The following is a 25,448-nucleotide window of genomic DNA, read 5'->3' as shown; positions in this document are numbered from 1 at the left end:
ACACAGCCAACGAGCACTTTAGCAGGAGACGAAATGGGCATGTCCACTAGGTGGACTCTTACAGAATTCCAATTCAGCTGGGCTTGTTTTTGTTCTGGCCAGAAACAGCACCGAAAACAGCTTCGCCATCTTTCTGGTATAAAAAAAAAAGGTATTTTCTATGTGTTGCTGTAATAGTAAAACGTACGAATAATAAAGATCACAGAATATACGTGACAATAAAATATGTTTCTCCTAATTGTTTAGCATGCGTTGCGTGTGTTGGTTACTTTATTCATTGCGCCAACGGGTGGTGTTTTGGCTGTTATTGCTTCGGCTGCCATTTTCTTCGCCTGGTCCTAGCGCTCTCTGCAGAGGGCCACAAGGCTTTCTGCGAAGATCTACGGGGTGGCAACACGTGGAGAGACAGCAGGGCCACTTTTTTTCTTTTTCCAAGAGAATAAAAGGTAAGCACGATTTTTATGCAATTTTTAAGTAGCGAATAACCGCGAACCTTACTGGAACAGCTATAAGATGAAAAGGCAGAGTTTCTGTACTCGGTGTATTTGTTCGTGGTGTGCAGACATTGAAGCTACCGATCTATAGTAGCTCCTCTATGGAAACACCCTCTCTCCCCGCCACAGCTTACCGCAGTTCCTACAGTCAGATCTCCAGTTGTTTGCTCTTACTCTACCTGCAAATTATGCATTGCACCAACGCAAAAAGGAAAGAGGTTATCCGATCAAGAAAACTGTTTGAGCGAGGAAGAACACTGCAAACTACTTTTCTCCATAGAATCTCTAAAATATACCATGACGACTTAAGTAGCACTTTTTGACACTTTATTTGAAAGCCATTAGTACATAAAGAAGCTCTTCAGCATGTTTACGTACATTTCAAATCATTCCAACTTTAACATGTTCTACCAAAATGTACAAAATAGTCTTGCGTTATCTGAAGAATATGTGCATGAGGCATGCGGCAAAATGAAGGCGAGCATGGTAACAAAATATCATGCATAGCTTGAGGTACGGTCACCGCGCAGCTCTTTATATAAAAAAGGCATTCCTTACTGGAGTGACTCCTGCAAATATTGCGACATGGCTATTTTGCTGTCAAGTCGTACTAAAAGGCTAATGTGCTAAATATGCTTTCCTTGCTGCTTCAGCAAGCGTGGAATTGCGTGGAATTGGCGTCAACTCGTGGCAGTAGTTGACGCGAGCAGATCCGTGTGCACGGATCTTTTTTTAATGAAATTGTTGTTTAAAGTTGGCATTTAACACGCCCGAGAGGAATTACAGTAAAATTGTACAACATCGCCACTGAATCTTGCTCTCAAGGCCAGCAAAATAGAAACAACGGTAAAACGTCCAGACGTTCTTTGTGTTTTCACCAATATTCAAGTTATGTTAGAAGACTTCATAAGAGCAGCTGCCTCACATTCACACTGTTGCACCTAATAATTTTAGGAAGGAAGCGTGGCACCAGTGGCAAATGTGAGTTACGAACATGAAGCTTAGCTCGTTCGGTCCTTGCCATTTTATGCACAAAAATTCCTTGCTTAAATGCATACAAAGTGCATAAACACGTACTTCGTTGCCTTGTGGCTATTTGAGATGGTGTGTAATGCAGCTTAAGAAAGTGAACTTTAGATCACCTATGAAGTTTTCAACACAACACTTCACATTTTAAACCTCTAAATAGACATTTCAAGACTCCTACGTTATGCATTCACTAAATTAGAAAATCATGCTTCAACGGATCGCAGCAACAGACGCCATCATTGTGAATAGCAAATTACACTTGTCACATAAGCAGTTATTTATCGCAGCATAGATATTTTATGGATAACTGCAATCCCCCACCTAAAGCAACAGTGTTTAGCACGCATCCTGGAGATCATTGTGACCTTGCAATGCTCATTGTTTTGCAGCTTATTTCTTTTCTATTTGCTTCATGCTGTATCTAATGCAGCGCCACGTGAAGTACAATGACTGTTAAACTATTTGGTGAATCTATTCAACCCCATATCATGTATTAATATTATTCGCTCAAACTAACGCAAATTAGCATGGAGAATATGTACACATGTACTTATTCAAAGTACCATCTGGTATCATTCAATCGACTTGTTCAGCGCAAGGAACAGCATGGACGACAAAGATGCACACAGGGACAGCACGTCCGTGTTGTGTCTTGTGCGGGAAAAGTCAATTCAAAGACGAATGAAGCCAACTAGCCTGGCTATCGATTCCGTTATCTGCGACACCAGGAAGCTTGAATTCTCTGGAAGCAACCCTGTTTCGAAATGTAAGGCGAACCATTTTTATACTTACGTATGGCAAGCAAGGCCGGAGGCTGTTACAGTTTTTTTTTATGGGGCATTTACAAATCATGTAGGCATTTTCACATAACACTTATGAAACTTCGCAGATCTCGCGATTGCCTACTGCGGAATATAGGGAGTCATATGAGGAGCTCTTTCTCCTATTTACGTGTCGAAACAACCTACTTTAATTTCACACTCCGTCGTAGAAAAGCACGAAAACATGTTGGAAAAAACGGACTGTGGTCTGTCTTATGGCAATATTGAGCAATTGTCCAGTGTTCAACTGGGCTCCATGCGCGATAATTGTTTGTGAGGTACACAAAGTGTTCGTGATTTCTCATTATGGGAACATTGCTGAATGTATGTCACAAACAACGTAGTTCCAAATTGGAATGTCCAAGCATGAAGTTTATATTCCGCTACATAAAAGGGCCTTTCTCACATAATTACACAAAAATTCAGAGCTTAACTTTTTCAGCAATCAGCTGTTGTTGGGCAAAGGGCTAAGACATGAAAAAGGAAACAGTCAGAATGGGGTCCTTTCTTGATCAGTGCCTCGTTTCCTGTGCTAGCCTATTTATTTATTCAAAATACCTTATAGGCCCGAAAAGGGCATTGCGTAAGGGAGTTTCCCAAAATATAATAATGTTTGACACCTACAGTCGCACAACAGCCAGAGCCATGTGCAAACTTGCCTATCATCACCTTTTGCCTTTGAGCTCTACAGCAACTGTAAAAGCAAAATATAAAAAAGAATGTCGTTCTGTTGAGCATTATCGAAACAAAATCGCACCACAGTGCGGTTTGTGTAAAGTAGTTTTGAAGAAAATTTTCACAGTACTTCAGATGCGTTGGCTCATGCTGTTTCTAACCTTTTTAGGAGATCGAGAACGTTACTTCTTGTCCTGTTTTTTTTGTGATAAATGTGGTTAAACTTTGCTTGCTGCAGAAAAGTGGGATGAAGAGAAATACGAGGCAATGAGTTCTGCTCTTTTCAGATATTGTTGGCGCTCCACATTTGAGCCCATATATCGAAGTAGAGCCAATCAAATTCTGTTTGTATGCATTGCTCAAGATGAGCGTAGGTCGAACACAAAGTAAGTGCCGTCTTCAGGGCTACTGGCTTCTTTGAAGGCAACTTGTAGGCCAGGGACTTTTTCATTGTAACCGCAAGGAAGCCGGCAGCTTCTTAGGTGATCACACTGGAGGTGACTGCAGCTTTTAGGAACGTAGCCAGGAACAAACTTGTAGTCTGCAATAGACAAGGTACATTTACACAATTTCCATTATTAATTTAAAGAATTTTTATTATTGATCAGTCACAGAAAGCATCTTTTCATTTCTTGAGCTTGAATATACGAAGAGGAGGACATTATTTGCATAAGAAAGCGAAAACACATAGTTAAATAATTACCGCACATTCACTAGTTAACTTCTTAATTATTTAGTTTACACCAAATATTGCAATTTACGAATTGTAGGCGTGGGTTTACAAAGCGTATTCACTCAAAATGAATTTTTAGGATGGCACCAGTTTCGAGATATTCATTACTAATGCAAAAAAGAGCATTTTGTAAATAATTTTGTGGAACAACAGTGCATTCTTACCGCGAATTTGATGGCGCATATCTCAACACCGTGCAGAGTACGATCTACAAAATTTGTTCGTATGCATATGTCTTGCAAACTAACCGCTACAATTCGTTTATTACAGTATTTGCTGTAAAGCAACAGCTTTTAGTCCCGCCTCCTCCTCTCTCAAAAGGAAATAAAGCTTGCGTTGATTCGATATGAATAAAAAGTCAATTAGTACATTATCTTGAGTGGGTAATTAGGTCTGTCGCTATCGCTTGCAATTAGTGTCCTCAGAATAATTGAGCTCAAGAAATGAAATTGAATGAAATTCTGTTGTCTGTCATAAGCGATATTTCAAAATTCGTTGAGCATATATTATATATATAATCAGCCTGGTTACACCCACTGCAGGGCAAAGGCCTCTCCCGTATTTCTCCAGCTACCCCGGTCATGTACTAATTGTGGCCATATTGTCCCTGCAAACTTCTTAATCTCATCCGCCCACCTAACTTTCTGCCGCCCCTGCTACGCTTCCCTTCCCTTGGAATCGAGTCCGTAACCCTTAATGAACATCGGTTATCTTCCCTCATTACATGTCCTACCCATGCCCATTTCTTTTTCTTGATTTCAAGTATGTATATATATTGCTACCAGGCGCCGGCGCCCTTCATCGGCAGATCAGATTCTCGACAATCGTCGACTGTTCGCCGCTGTCCCCATTATTTAATTATAGGCTGTTTTTGAGGGCACAAATTCGCCCAATGAAACGCTTGTTTCATCATTTCCAGTTTTGCTTCCTTCACCTTCACTACTACGTGACATCGGGTATCCCCCATCTCCACCAGATGTTTGCTGCGATGGGGTGGATGTCTCAATTTCCTTTAATTAATTGTCTTTATCCACCGTGCAGGTTTATGCAGAACTATTACGTCGAACACTTGCCTTTGCTTCAAGTTTTGACAAAGTCAACTTCGCCCTGCCATATGCTAGCCGCCTAGTTAGCTCAGATGGTAGAGTGGCTGCCCCGGAAATGAGGTGGCCCCGGGTTTGAGTCCCGGACCAGGACGAATTTTCCTTCAACTGCAAGGCTTTTCTTTCGAGGAACCCGTTTGGGTTTCCTTCGTAGCAATTGCTACAATTGGGTGGATGTCTCATTTTCTCTGAACTAATATACTGGTTGTCCCAACTATCATGTATGAAGATTTAAAAGTAGGCAAATGCCGTGTAGGTGGAAAGAATCAAGGTAATGTTCTTTGCCGTCGCTTGAAGATATTCGGTTTTTTTTTGCATTCCGCCTAATTTCGTAATTATTTCTAATCAATCATTCAACTTCTCACATATTATAATTAGATTAAAAGCGTCAAGAAGAAATTTGCCTGGAATGCTGATCTCATTAAATCCAGATCATCATCGGGGAGATTATATATAGATGTTATCTGAATTAAATAAATATTTATTAAATGGAAATGAAAGCGAATGAAAAAAAAAAGAAGCAGGAATACAACTTAAGAAGCCGCAATGGTTGTTTAGTGGTCTACTACTGCGCTTCTAAGCCCGAAGTCACGGGATGAAACCATCGCCACGGAGGCCGCATTTCGATGGGGGTGAACTGAAAGAACACCCGTCTACTTAGACTTATCTGCTCGTTAAAGAACCCAGGTGGCCAAAATGATTGCGGAGTCCCCAACGACGACGTGCATCATGATGGGATTATGGTTTTGGCACGTAAAACACCATTATTTAATTATTTATATTGCACCTCTCAGCTATGCCGAGGCTCTCGCGCAGCCACCACCTGCGACCTTTGCGCCGTCCCCATCGGTCGTGCCACTGCGTTGAGCTCCTCACTTCATTCAGCCGCGGTACAGCAGTGGACAATGGCGCACTCCTGACAAGCGGCCAATATGTTTTCCGCGTGGTGTACCTGGCCACGTTGCACAATTTTGTCGTCCACGCGCAACGTCCTACCGCCGTAGCTTCGACGCCGCACCATACGTTTCTCCATACCCGTCATCCCCCACGTCTCAGAACCCCGGCCATATGTCTTCCTACTCGGACCACCGCCTTCTTGTTGACCGCCGTTCGCCATCGACTCGACGCCGCTCGCTTTCGCCGATGCGCCGTCGTCCTTCTTCGCCGGAACGGGAAAACTAATCGTCGTTGTTCCAGAGGCAAGAACTGCGTCACCCTCGAAGAGACCAAAGCCTCTCCCTTCTCCGACTAATGTTATTGACGTATATGTGGACGGCCTCGCTGCGCTCGCCCTCGTTGACACTGGTGTCGCAGTTTCAGTTATTAGTGCCAAACTTTGCCGTTCGTTCAGAAAAGTCACGACGCCACTGTCCAACGTGTCACTTCGTACTGCAAGCGCAGACCGCATCACACCTACAGCTGCGTGTACTGCTAGCGTTGTGATCAACGGCCTCCTCTACATCGTCGAATTTTCGGTGCTGTGTTCTTGTTCCCACGATCTTAATTTGGGCTGGGACTTCCTTTCCGCTAATAAGGCTGTTCTCTACTGAAGTGGAATTCCAAACGTTGTGTAATGCCCCACTGCATGACACTCGTGAACCTGAAGATAAAGTATTTGTTGCCGAAGACGTTACGATTCCACCGCACTCATCTGCCCTTGCCACAGTGTCCTGCAACATTGTTGCTGATTCCAGCGCACTTTTTACGCCATCTGCAATTTTCGCTCGTCGCAAATGTTCCCCGCTGCCTTTCGCTGTTTTGGACGTTCATGCCTGCGTCAGCAGATTGCTCGTCGCCAACCGATTATCCTGTCCTCTCACTTTACTTCGTGGGGAGTGCGTTGGCCGTGCCCAGTGTGTCGACTCTGTTGCTGTCATTGACATGCCAACTGGTCCCATCGCCACTCATGAGGTCGCCGGAGTGACCTGTAACCCCGCGCAGGAGCCGAATTCGCCCGATACTTTACATAGCTCCATCGCCGACACATTGACTGTTTGTCAACGCGCCCAGCTTCTACGCCTCCTCGACAATTTCCGTTCGTCTTTCGACTGCCAGCATGTTCCCTTGGGCCGCACGTCAACGGTTTGTCATTGCATCGGCACGGGTACCAGTGCGCCACTGCGACAAAGACCATATCCCGTATCCGCGACAGAGCGCCGTGTTACGACGACCAAGTAGCTGACATGCTCAAGCACGGTGTCATTCAGCCTTCGGACAGCCCCTGGGCATGTCCCGTTGTTCTTGTTAAGAAGGATGGATCGATACGATTCTGTGTCGATTGCCGTCGTCTTAACAAAATAACTCGTAAAGATGTTCACCCTCTTCCGAGAATTGACGCCGCCCTTGACAGTCTTCAAGGAGCGGACTTCTTCTCGTCTATCGACTTACACAGCGGCTGTTCGCAAGTCCCCATGGCACACGAAGACCAACCTAAAACAGCCTTTGTAATACCAGATGGCCTATAGAAATTTCGTGTCATGGGTTTCGGGCTTTGCAACGCTCCCGCAACATTTGAGCGTATGATGGACAATCTTTTGCGTGGTCTTAAGTGGAAAACGTGTCTGTGCTACTTAGATGATCTGCTTATTTTTTCGCCCGATTTTCCCACCCATCTCTGTAGGCTGGAGGGAGTGTTGCAGTGCCTAACTGCCGCCGGCCTTCAGATCAACCTGAAAAAATGCCACTTTGGCGCAAGTCAGCTCACCATCCTTGGCCATATAGTATCTAAACACGGTATTCTTCCTGACGCCGCCAAGCTCTGTGCAGTTCCTGATTTTACCATACTTTCTTCCGTAAGAGAACTTTGCAGCTTCCTTGGCCTGTGTTCTTACTTTCACCACGTCATTCGGAATTTTGCGTCCATCACCGCTCTCTTGAATCAGCTTCTACGGAGCGACTTGAATGACTACGCGTGGTCGTCCGCTTGTGACGATACCTTCCGAGAGTTGCGTCGTCTACTGACCTCGCCGCCTATACTGCATCACTTTGACCCGACAGCTCCGACCTAAGTACACACCGACGCCAGCGGTGTTGGACTCGGCGCTGTGCTCGTGCAGCGCAAATCTGGATTTGACGAGTACGTCGTTGCATACGCAAGCCGCACCCTCACCAAAGCCGAGAAGAATTATTTCATTATGGAGAAGGAATGTTTGGCCATAATCTGGGCACTTGGTAAATTTCGACCCTACCTCTATGGCCGCCCCTTCAACTTCGGACGTGATTACAGATCACCATGCACTTTGTTGGCTGTCCACTTTCAACGACCCCTCAGGTTGATTAGCTCGCTGGGCTTTGCGGTTGCAAGATTTCAACGTACGCGTTGTCTACCGGTCTGGCCGCCGCCACACCGATGCCGACGCGCTTTCCCGTTCGCCCGTGCCAACCGAAAGCGATGCCTGCCTCTCTGCCGTTGATCAAGTACTTTCGGTCAAAGCAGGCTGCGACATGGCTTCGGAGCAACGCAAGGATGCCTGGATTAGTACTCTTATCCGCTTTCTTTCAAATCCGTCGACTGTTCCTTCACCTACTCGAGCTTTGCGCCATCAAGCATCTCACTTCGAAATTCGGGATGGACTTCTCTATCGCCGGAATTACGTCTCTGACGTCCGCAAGTGGTTGCTGGTCATACCTCGACCTCTTCGTGGTGAAATATGTTCTGCCTTCCACACTGACCTGCAGTGTGCAAATGCTGGTGTCTTCAAGACGTACACCCGGCTTCGCTCCAGGTTTTATTGGCGTGGCATGTACACCTTTGTCTGCAAGTAGATTCGGTCGTGCCCTCACTGCCAACGCCGCAAGGTTCCTGCTCAGCATGTCTCTGGTCCACTCCAAGCAATCGCGTGTCCTGCCCGGCCCTTCGATCGCATTGGCACTGACCTGTATGGATCCCTTCCGAGCACGGCTTCCGGGAACCGCTGTATAGACGTCGCCATCGACCATTTGACGCGATACGGAGAAACAGCCGCTCTGCCTGCTGCCACCGTTCGCGATATAGCATCCTTCCTCCTGAAAAACTCTATTCTCCGTCACGGTGGACCTCGCGAACTTTTGTGTGATAGAGGACGTGTATTCCTCTCCGAAGTCGTAAACGCGCTCCTTGCTGAATGACGCATCGTTCATCGCATCACCACCTCCTACCATCCTCAAGCTAATGGTCTGCTGGAGAGATTTAACCGCACCCTCGGCATGCTCTCCAAATACGTCGCCTCTGATCATAGTGATTGGGACCTAATTTTGCCGTTCATCACGTTCACCTACAACACTGCACCACAGGCGACCACAAACTTCTCCCTATTCTTCCTCTTGTATGACCGCAAGCCTTCGACTACCCTCGACACCATTCTTCCGTACAGACCCGACTCATCCGAATCGAGACTTGACGGTGATCACCCGCATTGTGACTTTCTTCCGGACTTCCTTGTGTGGCTTTGGGTTCCCGCCGTTGCGGCTGGACTCTCATGCAAGCTTGTCTCCAACTACCAAGGACCCTACCGTGTTGTAGCGCAGACATCGCCTGTGAACTATGTTGTCGAGCCTGTCACACTACCTACGGACCAACGCTGTCGTGGTCGTGAAACCCTCCACGTACAACGATTGAAGCCCTATTACGACCCCATGATTCTATGTTCACCATGAGCCGCCAGGATGGCTCCTTTCCCTATGGAGGGCAATTGTAGTGAAGAGGAATGCCCAGCGGCGCAGCCACATCGCCAGTCACCCGGGAGGCGCGAGCTCGAAATCGCCTGAGCCGCTCTGGTTGAGACACGCTGCCTGCTGCTCTCTTGTGCTGTATTCCTATTAGATTCGCGAGGCTTTCGTCGGACACAGGGGGGCGCCGCGTGAGAAGGCGCTGTCTGCAGAGCTCGTCGAAACTCTGGCAAAGCTCAATGACCTGAGAGACAGTGCCTGGGTTTTTGGAGAGGAGCATATGAAAGGCATCGTCGGAAATGCCCTTCATGATGTGCCGTACCTTGTCCGCCTCCGCCATCGTCGGGTTGACACGCCGGCAGAGGTCGACGACGTCCTCTATGTAGCTGGTGGACGTTTCACCAGTTTGCTGAGATCGGCTTCGTAGGCGTTGTTCAGCGCGCAGTTTGCGCACGCCAGGGCGGCCGAAAACTTCTGCGATGCCGGTCTTGAAGCTAGCCCACGTGCGGAGATCGGCTTTGTGGTTTTTGAACCACAGCTTGGCGACGCCCGGTAAATAGAAGATCGCGTTGCCGAGATTTAGGGGATCATCCCATTTGTTGGTGTTGCTGGCGCGTTCAGAAGATTCCAGTCAATCTTCAACGTCTTTCTCATCGGTGCCGCTGAAGATAACAGGATCCCGCTGACGCTGGGCATCGGCACATACAATGGCTGGAGTAACCGGTGGGGACGTCGGGCTGGGTTCGTCAGGCATGACGGATGGTAGAGTTCGTGTGCGTAATTCCAGGTTGGCGAAAACCATTGCACCTGCACCAGAATCTAATAGGAATACAGCACAAGAGAGCAGCAGGCAGCGTGTCTCAACCGGAGCAGCTCAAGCAATCTCGAGCTCGCGCCTCCCGGGTGAATGGCGATGTGGCTGCGGCGCCGGGCATTCCTCTTCACTACAATATTAACAAGTTGATAACCTCGATAAGAGTGCTGTAATGAAATATGTTCTCAGACGTTAAGGCGTCCTGAGACGTTAAGAGACGGGAAGAGATCGGTGGGCATCGGTGGGCATCGGAGACGAAGCGGAAATAGCGGATGTTCTAGTGGACATTAGCAGAAAAGAATGGAACTCTACAGGCCATGTATAGCGTGGGAAAGATCACCGGTTGATCACGAGAGTTAGAGAACGGGTCCAAAGCGAAGGGGAACACAGTCAAGGACAGCATAAATTTATGTAGGGCGAAGAAATTAGTAAGTTAGGAGGCGCAAGCTGTAATCAGCTAACTCAAGAAAGGGGTAACTGAAGCTCGCTGGGGGAGACCATCGCCCTACAGTGGACGTAAAGATCATGATGCAGCAATTCTGAAGGACACAATAAAGGTGCAGTTTTAACCAACGTTTCGGCCGGGGTCTGGGCTTCGTCACACACATGACGATTATGCACATGCTGGTGGTTAGTTACGAGGCGTTGAGAGAGAAGGCGGTGCCGGACCACATACGGCTTGTACGCTGACCCCATAAGGTGAAGGCGAGTTGCTGGTGGCCACCGCACGCTCATTTCCAGAGTGGTCGATTGTACTAACAAGCGCCACGAGCTGCGAACCCATTGTCTGTCTGTGTGTCTGTCTGTCTGTCTGTGTCTGTGTCTGTCTGTCTGTCTGTCTGTCTGTCTGTCTGTCTGTCTGTCTGTCTGTCTGTCTGTCTGTCCAAAAGGACTTCTTCTTGGGCAAGTTGGTGCTTAGATTTCCTAGGTATACTTTGTGGCGCAAAATACATTTCTGGAAAAGGGACAGAAGAAAGGGAGACAGTGAAGCGCCACTGTCTCCCTTTCTTCTGTCCCTTTTCCAGAAATGTATTTTGCGCCACAAAGTATACCTAGGAAATGTCTGTCTGTCTTTTTCTCTGAACCAAAAAGTTCAGAACAGCAGATGCGACTAGACACGGAAGGGCTTGATTCTTACAATAACGCGAGACGGAAAGCATCCACAGCTACCAATTCAGTGCAAGTCACGCTTTGCATGATTCGAGCTAAGCACTACAGGTATTTTAGTGCCAGATGACAACCGTAAGCTCTGTCGAAAAAAGCCGTCAAATTGGCAGTGATGTACCTTTGAGGTTCGCTGATAATGCCGTTTTCTTCATTGCTGTATGTGACCGGGAGCGCCGGCTCTTTCTGCAGACGGCAGACGCCACGCAAACAACCGCCATAACTGAAGCGGCGGACAAGCAAGCGGCCATCATTTCCACTCGCACGCATCGTCCTGTGAAGAAAAACACCTCTAGATTAGTAAGGTACAATTCCCTAACGTACAGATCGACATTCTAAATCTAGAAGAAAGCATACTTGATTCGCACAAAAATATTTTCACAGCCAAGGTAACTAGGGTGCCAAAGTTAAAAAAAAGGAACGCCTTACTGGTATCGGTCGCTGAATTACAACGTTGTGGATAAATAGCCGATTCAGTGGTTCTTTGCTCACAGCGAAAGTGTGACTGCTTACTATACTATACTATACTATACTATACTAAACCAAAAAATGTACGATAGAAGCGCTTAAAAGCGCCATTTGTCAGCTCTCTTGGTTATCTGAAAACACTAGATCACTGATATAACAGATCTTGGTGAAACATGGGAAATTCTTGAGGTAATATATAGGCAATTTTGGAGTGTACGAATTGTTTGGGCGTAAATAAAAGTTGCTAAACCCTCCTTCTCGGTCTAATTATACACTTTATGTGAAACGCTCGTTTTGCCATTGCCCTGGAAGGACCAATACGACGTTTTGAAAGTTATGCGCTTTGTAGAATTACTTTTTGTAGCTAACTAATTATTCAGGCGTTCCCGAGTGTTCTTTGGTTGTTATTTGTAATGTTTTTGAGAATGCCGAAAGAACTTTATACGAGTCCGAGTGCACATTCTGTATAAATAGGGGACATGTTAAATGTAATCTCAGGCGAAATTTCGACGTTCCTAGCTTATTTTGCAGGGGCGCGAATAATTAAAGAGCTCTTGTTTTTTCCCTAACTTTCATTTGTTACGCGGTGTTTGTATTCACGGTTAGATTTATTTATTTATTTATTTATTCTTTCATTTCGATGGCATCGAAATGCGAAAACACCCGTGTTCTTATATTTAGGTGCACGTTAAAGAACCCCAGGTGGTCAAAATTTCCGGCGTCCTCCACTACGGCGTGCCTCCTACTCAGGAAGTGGTTTTGGCACGTGAAACCCCCTAATCTTTTGTTATTTATTCTTCCTTTTTTCAACACACTGCAGCCATGATGGGCTTAAAGAAGTAGGGAGTAGAAAATGAGAATGCGTTAGATCCAAGGAGCGGGAATCTTCATGCAGCGAAGTTACGTGTGGGTCCACAAAGCCGAAACATGAGTTTGTGTTCATTGAATGTCCGCGCAAAGCGACACGAAAGACTTCATTCAGGCATTTTAGAAAGCGTAATGCAATGCGCGAAGGCGACACTGCAGGTTCTTTTTTCTTTCCCGTGCATGGCTGCGGATGCACGGAGGCTAGAAGGTGCAAGGAAGGCGCTCCACGGCGACGGGATTCCACGAGGAAGAAGCCGCACCCACTGTCACGAAACCCGGTGAAGTTCAGAGAGAAAAGCTTCGCTTTTAATGCAGAGGTGGCCAAAGAAAAAGAAAACTGAAAACAAAACGAGATGCAATAAAATCCGTGGTTAACAATCAGGTAATGAAGATAGAACGTGTCCGGGTAAAGCATTGCACAGTGTAATAGCAGGAAAAAATATATTTATCGGTTCGAGTCAGTGAAGAAAAGGAAACATATTCAACTGATTCTAATGTGTGGTGGACGAAGGTCCAGCGGGAGCGATGTAGCTGCTGAGTAGACGAAATAGTGCAGAGTTAGAGCATGGAAAATCTTCAAAGATAAGGCTCGACAACGGCAAGCGAAGAGAATGACAAGCTCAAAATTGCAAAGAATGCAGGGCAAATTATGCATCAAAGCTTTTAGCCTCAAGTTGGTTTGGATATTTATGTCCGCTCCATTGAGCGAAAATGTGGGCCGATCCCGGAGGTAGTTAAATACCAGGCCGACCCACTGCGGAGGTCGAGCCGGTTTCAAGTACTCAGCAAACAGGAGTGAAAAGTGCGTACATTCTTTGCAGTCACGCATACAGTATACAGAAGAGGTCGTTCAACACAGAACATGCACAAAACAAGCATTCGAACCACATAAATGATGATAAGGCGCCCCTGATAACAATGTGAAGTATGTAGGGCTGCCAGCTTACAATTCCCGGTAAACATTATTGTTGCGCAAGAAGCCTCGGCGATGGCAGCGTGCGACGGTGGAGGGTGGTGACGTCACTAGCCTTTCGTACACAAAAGAACCAGCCTAGCTACTGATTTCTTTATTGTTGCAGCACCGCTACTGGTAGGCAACACATAGTGTGCTACGACGTAAAAATATTCCACACTCTCCTATTCCAATTCTGCAATCAGTCCGCTGCGAATGGTCAGACACTTTTTGGACCTCTCTCACTTCACCTGCCTGTCACGCGACGTCACGAAAAGCGCGATTGCTCCCCTTCTGATACGACCTGCACAAACTGATTCCGCATGATGTGACTGAACGAAAGAAAAATAGTTATTTCTGATTCTACGGTTTTCCGCCATCAGCCTTCGGCTATTGGTCAAAAGTTTTCGGGCTGCACCCACTTCACCTGTCTGTTACGCGACGTCACAAAACCGCAAGAACTCACCGCGTCAAAGTGACGTGTACGCGTTAAAGATGCTATAATACGCCGAAAAAAACTGAATTTTCCTCTGAATAGCCGCAGACTGCCCTGTTCCGATAGGAATAAAACATCACTGCCGCCAATCGCGCCGGCACTGGCTACTCGCACCAGCCGATAGCATGGGTTTATTCGCGTATAATAAACATTTTGCGCGGTTGTGTAACAATTTCGAGCACTTTCGTCACGTTTACGACCTCGTTCTGCCAGCTCTTCCTTGCTGAGGATCCGTTTAGCGTCATTGTTAGGCTTCCGTTGCATGCCGCTGCGATTCTCGACCAGCCACCGCAAGCTAAATAAGGGAAAGCGGACCAATCGCAGACGCCGGCACAACTCCCTTCATCCGATTATCAATTTTCAGTGCAGTTGCTCGGCCCCATCAAAACCCTCTCCACTTGAGCATGCTCCTTGCCTTTTCTCAGCCAATTAGATAAGACAATAATCCAGTGTAAGCAATGTTATTCGTTTTTCCAGCATGCAAATGTGACCTCCTATGAACGAGAAGAGCGTTTGAGTTGTCTATTCAGACAACCTTGCAGGTGACCGCCCTTTGCTTGCGTCGGCGGTTACGCAAATTTAACGTCAGGGGATTGGAATAAAAACATATTGGAATAGTTTTACATTATAGGGCCAATAGTTAAGACTCCCGAGGAGCATCGTGAACAATGTATCGGCAAAGGCAAAAAAAAAAAAGCAATAGGACCAGTGGCGGCGTGGCGTCAAAATTGCAATTACACCTATTACTGCCATTACTAGAAATAATCATTACTCTCATTACTCTAAAGGAATAAAGCATTGCATACCCCCTGAGCAATTGTACTTGTGGTTTTCAACGGCTTCGCTGGGCATCCACTTTCCCAGCACCAAGATGGCCAGTTAATTTCTATTTGGAGAAAAATCAATGCCAACTTGCTCGGTTCACTTTCTCTATTTACTGAAAGAAATGCTATTTTATAAGTGAGGAGCCTTGTGTTAAGAAGGAGCGAATGCTGGTTAATTTGCAGGTATCCTAATTTTCTAAGTGCACGGTTGTGTGGTTGGCCAAAGCGACATTGATCGTAAATCTAAGATGGTAATATTGTGACGTTTTCTAGTGGATAAGCATTAAACAAACATGCGAAAGAAGATGCGACAGAGAATTTAGTAAATGACATGAAAATAGTTTTTTGGAAGGTATTTTGCATTTGTCAAGTAACAAACCATGATATGAATTACACAAATGAATACTTAACAATGTCGTGATCATTAGCAATTTTATTAGTAGAGCATTTAACACAATCATCAGCGTATATGTGAATTTTGCCGGAATGATACGTTCTAAGTCACTTATATAAAATAGAAAGAGAACCAGACATGTGGCGTGCCTCAAGGCACAATCTTAGATTGCGCCTTGAGGCACGCCAGAAGTTACACTGGGCATTGAGGACTGGAAAGATCTGGAGAGTAAGGTTGCGGACCCGGTAGACAGAAAAGAAGCTATCCAGTTAGCTAATGCATGGTTGTAGTGAATAATGACGAGGTTTTTCACAAGTTTCCAGTATGCACCATTGTCGAATGCATCGATAAATTTGTAAATACTGCGTCAATTTCGTCACCTACGTCTAGAGCCTGGACGATATAATGAGCGAATTTACTGAGTGGGGTAATGGTGCAGGAACGATGTCGAAAGCCGTCTTGAGCATGAGATAAAACGTAATGTGCCTCCAGAAACTGAATGGTATGTTGTATATTGTGCCTTCTTGTAGTTTATATATATGAAATGCAAGCGAGATGGGTGCCTAATTAAATATGGAATGTTTGTTATCTGTTTTGTAGAATGGAAGAACTTTCAAATATTCAAGGTGAAGGGACGACAGACGTTTATATAAATTTATGGCAAGTAATAATCTAATAACGATTTGACCATAATGAGCATTGGGTGAGGAGTACGCTGCCTATTTCGCCAGTGTTAGTTTTGGTTTCTTATTATAGATTTAAAATCACACTTGGCATGCCCTGGCCTGAAATAACATCATTAATGGAACTTTGCGAATATTCAGTAAAAGAAAGAGATACAAATTTATGATGGGCCATACAGATTAAAAGTGCGTAATAAGTGTGCTAGCGATGATAGGAATACCGCTTACAACGGTGTCACTAATTACAAATGAATCAGGGGTAGATCCTTTAGGAAGAACAGTACTGCAGAATTTTCCAGGATAATTTTTAGCAAACCCGAAAGGGTTACATGGCAGTAAAAATCAATGTTGCAATAGTTTCACTTCGAAGTTCCCCTTAAGAGCAACAGACCGAGCAGTAAGAAGAGTATAACCAACGCGTTCCACACATCAAAGCGGCGAAGTCAGCGCGACCGATGTAAACATTCCCGACTAATCTAGTGCAACACTGTGTTGGTCTCTAGTTTTTAATGTGAAAAAAGAAAACGCGAAGTGCACATTTTAACAAGATCACTCAAAAATTCGTTTAAAGGGTGGATGTCGCCGGAATGACCGATCACTTCAAATTTACTAATAGAAACGCCAATTGCACCAAATATACTAACGCTATCAGCATGGTTTAGATTGCCAAACATAGAACAAACATATCGGGTTTTTCAGACACTATAAGGAACGGATACAAAAACTGGCTTACGATCGTATATACCATAAACAATACATTCTTAAGCATAATCACAGACCCAGGGGTTGAAAAGGATGAGATGTTAAATCACAGTACCGCTCATGACATCACCATTTGATTCAAATCGGAAGTCAATGAAAAGTTCTATGTTTCTGTGTACAATGGACAATCGTGGCCAGCCATAGATAACAGCCGCCATTCTATATCAGGAATGATAAAGTCGCCCATGCATGTTTGGGGCATGCCTCGCAAGTTATTGGATGAACGCATTTAAGTAGGCTAAAGGGTCCGCAGACAAGCTAGGTACGCGGTAAAACACACCAACAACACAAGTCACCAATTGAAACTTCACTTCACAAATAACCGATTCTGGCTGACTCGCTGACAAAGACGCTTCTTGTCCCCGTCGTGTCTTGTCTAGCTGAAGTGTGCACGTTTATGTGGACCGTTTTTATTGTCCGTGCTCCTGTATTAAATCGTCCGACATTGTTAGTCAAGGCAGTTGGAAGAATGTAGTGCATAAAGCTGCTGCGTGCATTAAAAGGATTGCGCCCGATTAATAGAAAAGAGAACCAATTTGTGCGACCTTGCAGAAAAACAACCAAATTTCTAGAAAAACTGCTTCTTTCAAGCAGTTGCAAGAATAGTTTTCGTTGCCTGTAAATAAATCACATACCTTAAAGCGTTCCCCATGTATGACTTTTCTATTTCAGACCGAGCCCGCATAACACGCTGCCGAACACGTCTTAAGCAAATAATATTTCAGCAATAATTGACCCGCACACATTTTACTTCGCCGTCAAATTGGTTACACTGTAAACTCCGTCTTGTTTATTTCTGCTAAGTTTACTCCGAGTTCAAAGAGCATCATTGCATTGGCGGGCTGACGAAGTATTTATTTTCTATTTCTTATGGTCTAAGAAATAAATGAATAAATAAAGAGAAAGTTTCATTCGCAGTTGTAGGACCGCTGGATAAATTTTGCGTTCTTTGTAAAACATAATTTTGAAGCTGTGGATCACTGACATACGTATTTGCTACAAAGGCCGTCGTTAGTCCCCGGACTTCGGACTTTGCTTGCGCGTTACTCATAAGCTGCCGCTTATTTTCGTCCAACAAGGTGCCTTGTATAGTTCACTGAGGATGACAGTAATGTCGTATGACGCATGAAACAAGGGAGAACAGTTAATAATGCTTTGCAACACTCCTGTTTAGATACAGAACGCAAAGCGGTAATCCTAACTGCATTTGCCGCAATTGACGCTCTTTCCGCGAAATATACATCTCGTGTAACCTAAATTTTCGGTCTGATATTGGGCAGCATAGTTGCTGTGATGCTATAGCCTTATCATACTTCCTTAAATTTGATTAGGAATGCTTTCCAAAAAGTATATTCAATCCACACGCACATATCCTCGCAAATGAATTTGCCAGAGGGGTACGCCAAAACTCCATAAAGGTGATTTCGCTGTCACTTCTATCGATGCCTGGACAACCAGCTAAACTTGGCGCCGTTAGTACGAGGCATTTTTAACACTTCACAGGCTTTGCATACGTAATTTATTGACAAAGCCCCAATAAATCTATCCACTTTGAACTTTGCCTCGCGGTTTGATCCTTACTGCAACCAAAGATGAAGAAGCTGCTTAGCACTTTTTCTCCGAGAGCACCAGGCAAACCTCATAGAACGAATGCAAAATAAGAAAAACTAGGAAGTAAATAATTATATGTACTAGTTCTATTCAAGCCAGTAGCGTGAAATCTTTACCGCAGATTACATTATTACGGTGGAATTCAAAGTCGCCATGTTGTGCAGTATTTGAAGTCTGGGAAAGATTGGGAATGACTCAATGTCCCATTATGGATGGCTAGACTAACATTCTATGGTGACATTATGAAAGTACACAGGAAGAAAGATTTTTCCCTTGTTACTCGCCACATAGTTTAAAATCCAGCAAAATACCAACATCATTCCTCGCATACTTAACCGAAGAGTCTGGGGAAAAGCAACTGCATGCCTTGTGTAACGCATACAAATTGTAAGGCAAGTATCAAGTAAATATTTTCAAGGCACATAAGTAACCCAAGTATTAAAAGTGTTAATAATCTGAGACCGTTCTTTTACAGCCAGCAACCTTCTCCTTTCTATAGCTGAAAGCTGCCACTACCATGTCTATGCCTCCTTGCGTGCTATGGCCAACACATCTCTATCTCGACTCGTTTTCACATGCGGACGGCCTGTTTCAGCGCGTGCATTCCCTTTGTGGAACGGAACACGAAACGGAGGAGAAAGTACGCGAAAACCCTGTTTCAATGTTACGGATTTATCGAGATGCTTTTTCAGCAGGTTCGTGGGATGTCTGAGCCTCTTGTTAGTTAATTAATTTTAGCGAAAAATTTGAAAGACGTCATAAATAAGAAGGGTTCACATTCAACCAGCCTCCAGTCCCCGCGACCCCTTTTGGGGCCACTTGTTCGAGCAAGCGTAGGTAATTCTGAAAGAAATATATTTTTACTTTCGATTTGAATTTCCCGCGTAGCGAGCTGTACTTGTTTGAAGCTCAACGATATGGTGCTCCACCTCCAGCACCAGGGCTTACTTTTGGAAATGCGTTTTTTTTTTTCTTGAAATCAGGGGTTCAATCAGGACTCGATAGGAACCAAATGTCAGTGGGTCGTCTCCCATTGGGCGCTCGCGGGAAGACCACAAATGAAGCTGCGCAGGATGATATGGGCTGGACTAATAGTGAACTGAGGGAAGCTCGCAATAAAATTGATTATGAAGGACGGCTGAGGATGATGGAACAAAGTAAATGGGCTGGGAGGGTTGCGGTATCTGTACAGGAAAAACATTGATTCACAGTGGAGGAAAAGAACTAGGAAGCTTGCCAGGAAGCATGCGGCCTGTGCGGTGGGCAACACAGCAAGAAGGAATGTCAAGCGGATAGTTAGAGAGGCTGGAATAATTTCATGGGTGGCGGCAATGGAAAAGAAACCTGCAATGAGTAACTACTTAAGAAGACGAAACGAAATCAGGAAAGGAACAATTATGATAACTCAAAGGGAAACTCATGCCTCGAACGAGGGGTCCACTGCACTGGAGGAGTACAGGGTTCGTATTTTTTAATCACTTTTGCTTAACACAATTAGTAAGCTCTTACTAATTTTGGTCCATTTCGGTGGTCGTGGATGTAGTGAAATTTTTGTGGTCGTCATTTCAACGAGCGGACGGGGCATGAGAAGCAAGTGAAGTTAGAAAAAGTTGTTCCTTGAGCAATGAATGATAATAACAACTCCATGTGGAAGCAGCCAAAGCATGCGCTTTCCATCGTTCGAACAAAGATGAGGACAGGCCTACGTTCGTCTGGCCGAGGTCCTCGTGCTCGGGCTTCGGGCTCGAGAATTTTTTCTCAATTGCACTTTTTGTCGTCCACCGTCCGCCCAATGAAGAAAAGAAAAGGTTCGCTGCTTGTAACAAAAATGCATCGCACACGCTGCCAAAGTATTGCAAGGTGTGCAACGACACTTTATTGTTCATCATCTTTTTATCAGGTTTGCTGGCATCTGGCTCTGTTGAAGAAGAAAAAGAGGGATGTCAACGAGCCGAGCACAACTTTGAGCTATCTTTTGAGAGATTTGCAGCAGGATTTTTGGGAGGAGTGTACGTATGAGACCAACCTGTATATTGTCCAAGAAAAAGGTTAACTTGTCGAAACAAATTCAAGAGAACTGAGAAGCTTTGTTGGTATACATATTGCTATGGGCGTACTGAAATTCCCAAGAGTATGGATGTACTGGTCTCACAGTGGCGCGTGGACTTGACTGGAGATGCAATGTCAAGAAATAGGTTCTTTCAGCTCCGGAACTACTTGCACTTTTTTGACAAGCTGGCCGTAAGTGAAAAAGAAAAGCAGCAGAATAGGCTCTTTATAGTTGGGCCAATCTTCGAATCTCTAATACGTGAATGCTTGCAGCAGCCTCTTTCTCGGGAAGTGTGCATAGAGAATAAATTATTCCGTTTGCAGGGAGCTGTCCAGTCTGGCACTATGTGCCCTCGAAACCCAATGCTGTCGGGCTGAAGAACTTCACTGTAGCATTGCCAGTAGGCTTGGTGCTTGACTTCACCATCTTCGTCGGTAAAGGCACTGTATCAGAAGATAATACCCGGGACTAGGCGCTTCGCGTAAGTAGACAGTTTTAGTATAGCGTAAAATCCTTGCGTTAGCGTTAGCGTGCGACGCAACGCTAACGCAAAGAAAGACTGCACTGCGCGGCACAAGGTAGTGTTTTAGAATAGCGGAACGGAGAAAAGCGTTAACGTTAACGCAAACAAATACAGCGCCATCTAGATGTAAAAACACAAAGTACTGGAAAGCCAAATCCACACGAAATGTCGAGCTTATCCAATGCCGAATCCGCAAGTGTGTCCCTAAGTCAAGCTTATCGAAAGCCACAGTCGCTGCGTTAATTACGCATGTAGGTGTTTGGTTTGAGCGTTGTTTTGTCGAGAGTCGCGAAACACACCGATTAATCTTGGCATGCCGCGATCGCGTGTTCTGTGGGACCCATATTACGTGTCCTTCTTAAGTTGGGATGTCATAGACGCCCTCATGCTTCGGGAATGAGAGCGACCGCGCAGGTTATACGTGTCCTCAAGATCCACTCAACGTCGAAGCTATACCGGAGGGGACGTTTCGCCGGCAATTTCGCTTCCAGAAAGCGGATTTCCCACTTCTTTCCAATTTTTTGCAACGGACGCCCACCTTGACCGCCATCGGAATGGGTTCAAGGCGAAAACCTCCTTCACGAGGTTCATATCGTCGTCGTTGGTAAAACGCACACGCATTGTGACCACAGCACCGACCACACTACTGTGTTTTGCTGCGGAAAACATGACATGCATCGGCTTCACATGCGGCTTTACACCAAGCGAACGAGCGAAATACACTTGGGCGCCATCTCGAGGCGGCTACAGCAAACATGAGCAAACATTAGCAAACCCTCCAGTTAAGCCTACTGCCCGGCTAATCGAGGACGTATATCGCAAACAACGCCCATTTGTCACCTGTGCGCCGCTGCCGAAGCATCATCACACAAATCTAAGGTGAACACGAGCATTAGTGGGGAAGGATAGAGCCTAGCAGTGCAGGCAGACGACTCGATAGATCCGAAGCGGGCTGCTCTCACTTCGACTGGCGCCGCCATCTTGCCGTACGTAAGGCTCCCCTTGCGTGCGTTAGCGTTCAACGCTAAATCCTGAAAATAGCGTACGTACGTAAGAGCTCCAGCAGCGTTTACGTATAGCGCATGCGCAGTGTGGTGCACGCAACGCTAACGCTAACGCTAACTCTTTGCGTTTGCTGCTTTACGCTATACTAAAACTGTCGAGTATAGTCAAGAAGCTCCTAGAAGCACTTGGAAGAAGTGTGCAGTTTTTCTGTTCACACACAGATATTTTACAGGCATGAAGATAGCAGAATATCTAATTGAACGGAATGTCCTTTTGACAAGAGGAATCATGACTAACAGAACAAGTGAAGTTGCGGCGACAATTCCCAATAACCAATCGCTGCAGCGCGGCAAGTCGCCCTCTAAAATCCACAGTTAACATAAAATATACATTGGCGAACGGAAAGGCAGCAATTTCGTCGTGCTACAGTCAAATGCATTAGGCGTTTAGCCAGAAGGTTCTTGTGTCAGGTGGTCGAAGGACGAAAAGAAGAAGATGAAGGTGAATCAGCCAGACGTGGTTGCGAAGTACAAACAGCTCATGGGCGGCGTCGATTTAATCAACTGCTTTGTGTCCTACTACCGTATTTCTTTGCGCACAAGAAACTGTACTGTCCGCACGTTCGCACATGTTTTGCATGTGGCTTGTTGTATGTTGTATTGGGTGGATCGAATAGAGGAGGGAGTGGGAAGAGGCAGTGGTCTCGAAAACCCAAAGACTTACCCTGCTTGAGTTCAAAATGAACATTGCAACATCTTTAGTTCCACAGGAAACCTCTGTGTACAAGTGACGACAAGAAGAAGGAAGCGCAGAAGAAAACGAAAGAGGAAAAATACTGACAGAGGACCAGGATCATTCGACCACGGTGTGATGTATGACATGACAAGCAGATACGCTGTGGTCGTACAATGTGAGTATATATATTTTCTGAAGTGTTTGGTACGTCCCAGTCCTAACAGCTTTATTTCTTTGAATCAGCAGTTCATTTCTTTATTTAAGCCGTTCTAGGGAGGAAGTCTCGAGCGCACACTTTTATCCTAAAACCTGATCTACCACGAACGCTCGCTGAATGATGTCTTAGCATTGCGCTGGCACCATTCGCTGCGGCTGTACTGCCTCCAGAGAATTTTACAGCAGCGGCAACGGATGAAGAGAGCAGATGCGAAATTGACGTAAACATGGTTCACTGATGCGGCAGTGTTCACAACGTGGACAATTTGGCCTTTGGTAACACGTCCACCTAAGAAGACCAACTTGATTCCGAACCACAAAAAAGATGTATTATATGTACAAATGGGGAGATCAAGGCAAACCTGCCGTCAGCAGAATGCAAATGTGCAGTTCAAATGGTCCTTATTCCGGCAGAAGCCATCGACAAATTTTTTTTTTATATGAAAGCCATGAGCCTGCTTGTAGAGTAACAGAATCATTATGCCAACCAAAAGCTGCCCTGAAGGAGAAAAACTGGTATTCCCTTTGTTTAGCTATCTCCTCGATGTATCATTGAATAACGTGTTGCAGTTGTAAAGACAAGACAAGCATTTTATGCGTATGTATGTCAATTGCCGTGTACAGGAGATAGGAATGCTAGCCAGCCAGAGCATAGTCCTACAACGAAGAAAAATATCTCTTAGATTTCTTCGATGCTGAGCAGCATCGAACTAACCTCTGAAGAGATTCTCAAATACAGCAACCCGACGCATTATTAGACTGCCCCAAATATTAACTTGGTATGTGCCGCTTTTGAAAGAACGGCTTTCACGCCGACGCTTTAGTTGGATGCGCCATGCATGAAGGAGCTATCTGTAGCTCATCAGTGAACTTCTCGTCAACTTGGTCGACGGAGTATGCGAGCGGTAAGCCTGAGTTCTCGCCATTTGCAGGCATGGTTCTCATCTCCTAGGCCACGCATGGACTTTGCGGCAGTGCCACTCCATGGTGCAGCATGTCCATAACGCGTTCCCACGCATTGGCGCGCCGTGCATTTCGTAGGCCACACACAGGGTTCACGGTGGAAGCGCTAGATGGCGCCGAGTGTTCTTATGGAAGTGCGTAAAAGTATTTTCGCTGCCTTACCGCCTCATACATACCTCGTTTCCAGAGTGTGAAAATCTGGTATTAATATGTTTGTATTAATATGTTGTGTGAGTGCTATTTACACGTATGCTTGTTTATCTTTCTCGGCTGACCGTTTTTTTCGCCGGCTAACAAAGGTTCAGCACCATGACTCAGCGCAGGAAGCGTCAGCATGTATAGGAAGTTGCTCGAATTTTATCGATGGTTCTATCTACTATCTGTTATCACCAAAGCTTGTGCAATCTGATTGTATGGGCGAGGCGAATTGTGCAGTATTTTGTAGAAGAAACGCGGGCACAATCGACTATTCTGAAACCTTCGATTACTCACGTATAACAGCTGACGCGCTCGCCCCGCAGATGAGATTTCAACGATCGCTGACTGTGTTCGCCGCTATCGTTGTTCTTTGAGTGCAAGTTGCTTTGGTTGGCACAGATTCGCCCAATAAAAAGTTAGTTTCCCCAATAACAGTTTTCACAGTTTTGCGACTGCTTTCGTCATCGTCACGACAACGTGACACTATAACCGCCGACGATGATTGTGAGATAGGTTGTGCCCCAATGTATTGTTACCAAAGTTTATTCATGTATGAAATGAAAAAGAACCAAAATTTGCGCTTAGTAAGATTGCGAATGTGGAGCTACAGAAAGCGTCCATCGTCAGCACGAACAACATGAGCCACGAGCAGTGCTTGCGAAGTAGACGTATTATGTAAGAGTCCACATACTGAATATGCCATTTCGTCTACTGTTGACGTTCTGATTGGCTGGGTTGGGCTGCACGTCCAGAGCAGCGAGGCGCCACATCCAATGAGCACCTGAGCAGTAGAGGAAATGGACATGTCTACTAGGTGGACTCTTACAGAATTCCAACTCAACTGGGCTAGTTCCGTTCTGGCCAGAAACAGCACCAGAAATAGCTTCGCCATGTTTCTGGTATCCAAGGAAAAATTTAATATGTTTTGTATATGTGGTTGTATTATTAAAGCGTACAAATAATTAAAGCCTAAATATATTATTTAAATTTAAATTATATTAAAGGATTTAAATAATTAAAGGACGTCCAGCTGATGTAATAGAGATCAATTATTAGCCAAGGTAATGACTCCTTAGTGATTGAATTAAGGTGCATTTGGGAAGGTTAACGTTGATTACAATATATTGAGGTGTATTAGGGTGCAATAAGAAAAATTAAGGTTAATAAAGGTGCATGCACAATGATTATTATGTATTAAGGAAAATTAGGGTGGCTTATAGT

The 25,448-nt window shown here is 45.2% G+C and overlaps 1 protein-coding gene across 2 annotated transcripts in view; it reads right to left on the bottom strand.

Moving 5' to 3' along the window:
• Positions 1–804: 804 nt before the first annotated feature.
• Positions 805–25,448, bottom strand: part of LOC126535533 (uncharacterized) — a 222,482-nt gene continuing 197,838 nt past the window's right edge. The window contains exons 8-9 of one of the 2 annotated variants that reach the window (XM_050182346.3): positions 11,602–11,754; positions 805–3,560 (exon numbers count right to left, since the gene is read on the bottom strand). In XM_050182346.3, the coding sequence (XP_050038303.2) occupies positions 3,379–3,560; positions 11,602–11,754 (335 nt within the window). In that variant the 3' untranslated portion in view covers positions 805–3,378. The remainder of the gene's footprint in view (positions 3,561–11,601; positions 11,755–25,448) is intronic. The other variant, XM_055073186.2, reaches the window with a different exon arrangement.

This window comes from Dermacentor andersoni, chromosome 7 (genome assembly GCF_023375885.2).
Source record: "Dermacentor andersoni chromosome 7, qqDerAnde1_hic_scaffold, whole genome shotgun sequence".
In the NCBI taxonomy this organism is placed as follows: domain Eukaryota; kingdom Metazoa; phylum Arthropoda; class Arachnida; order Ixodida; family Ixodidae; genus Dermacentor; species Dermacentor andersoni.
The sequence above is the reverse complement of the archived record's forward strand: the minus strand, read 5'-3'. Positions and strand labels throughout refer to the sequence as shown.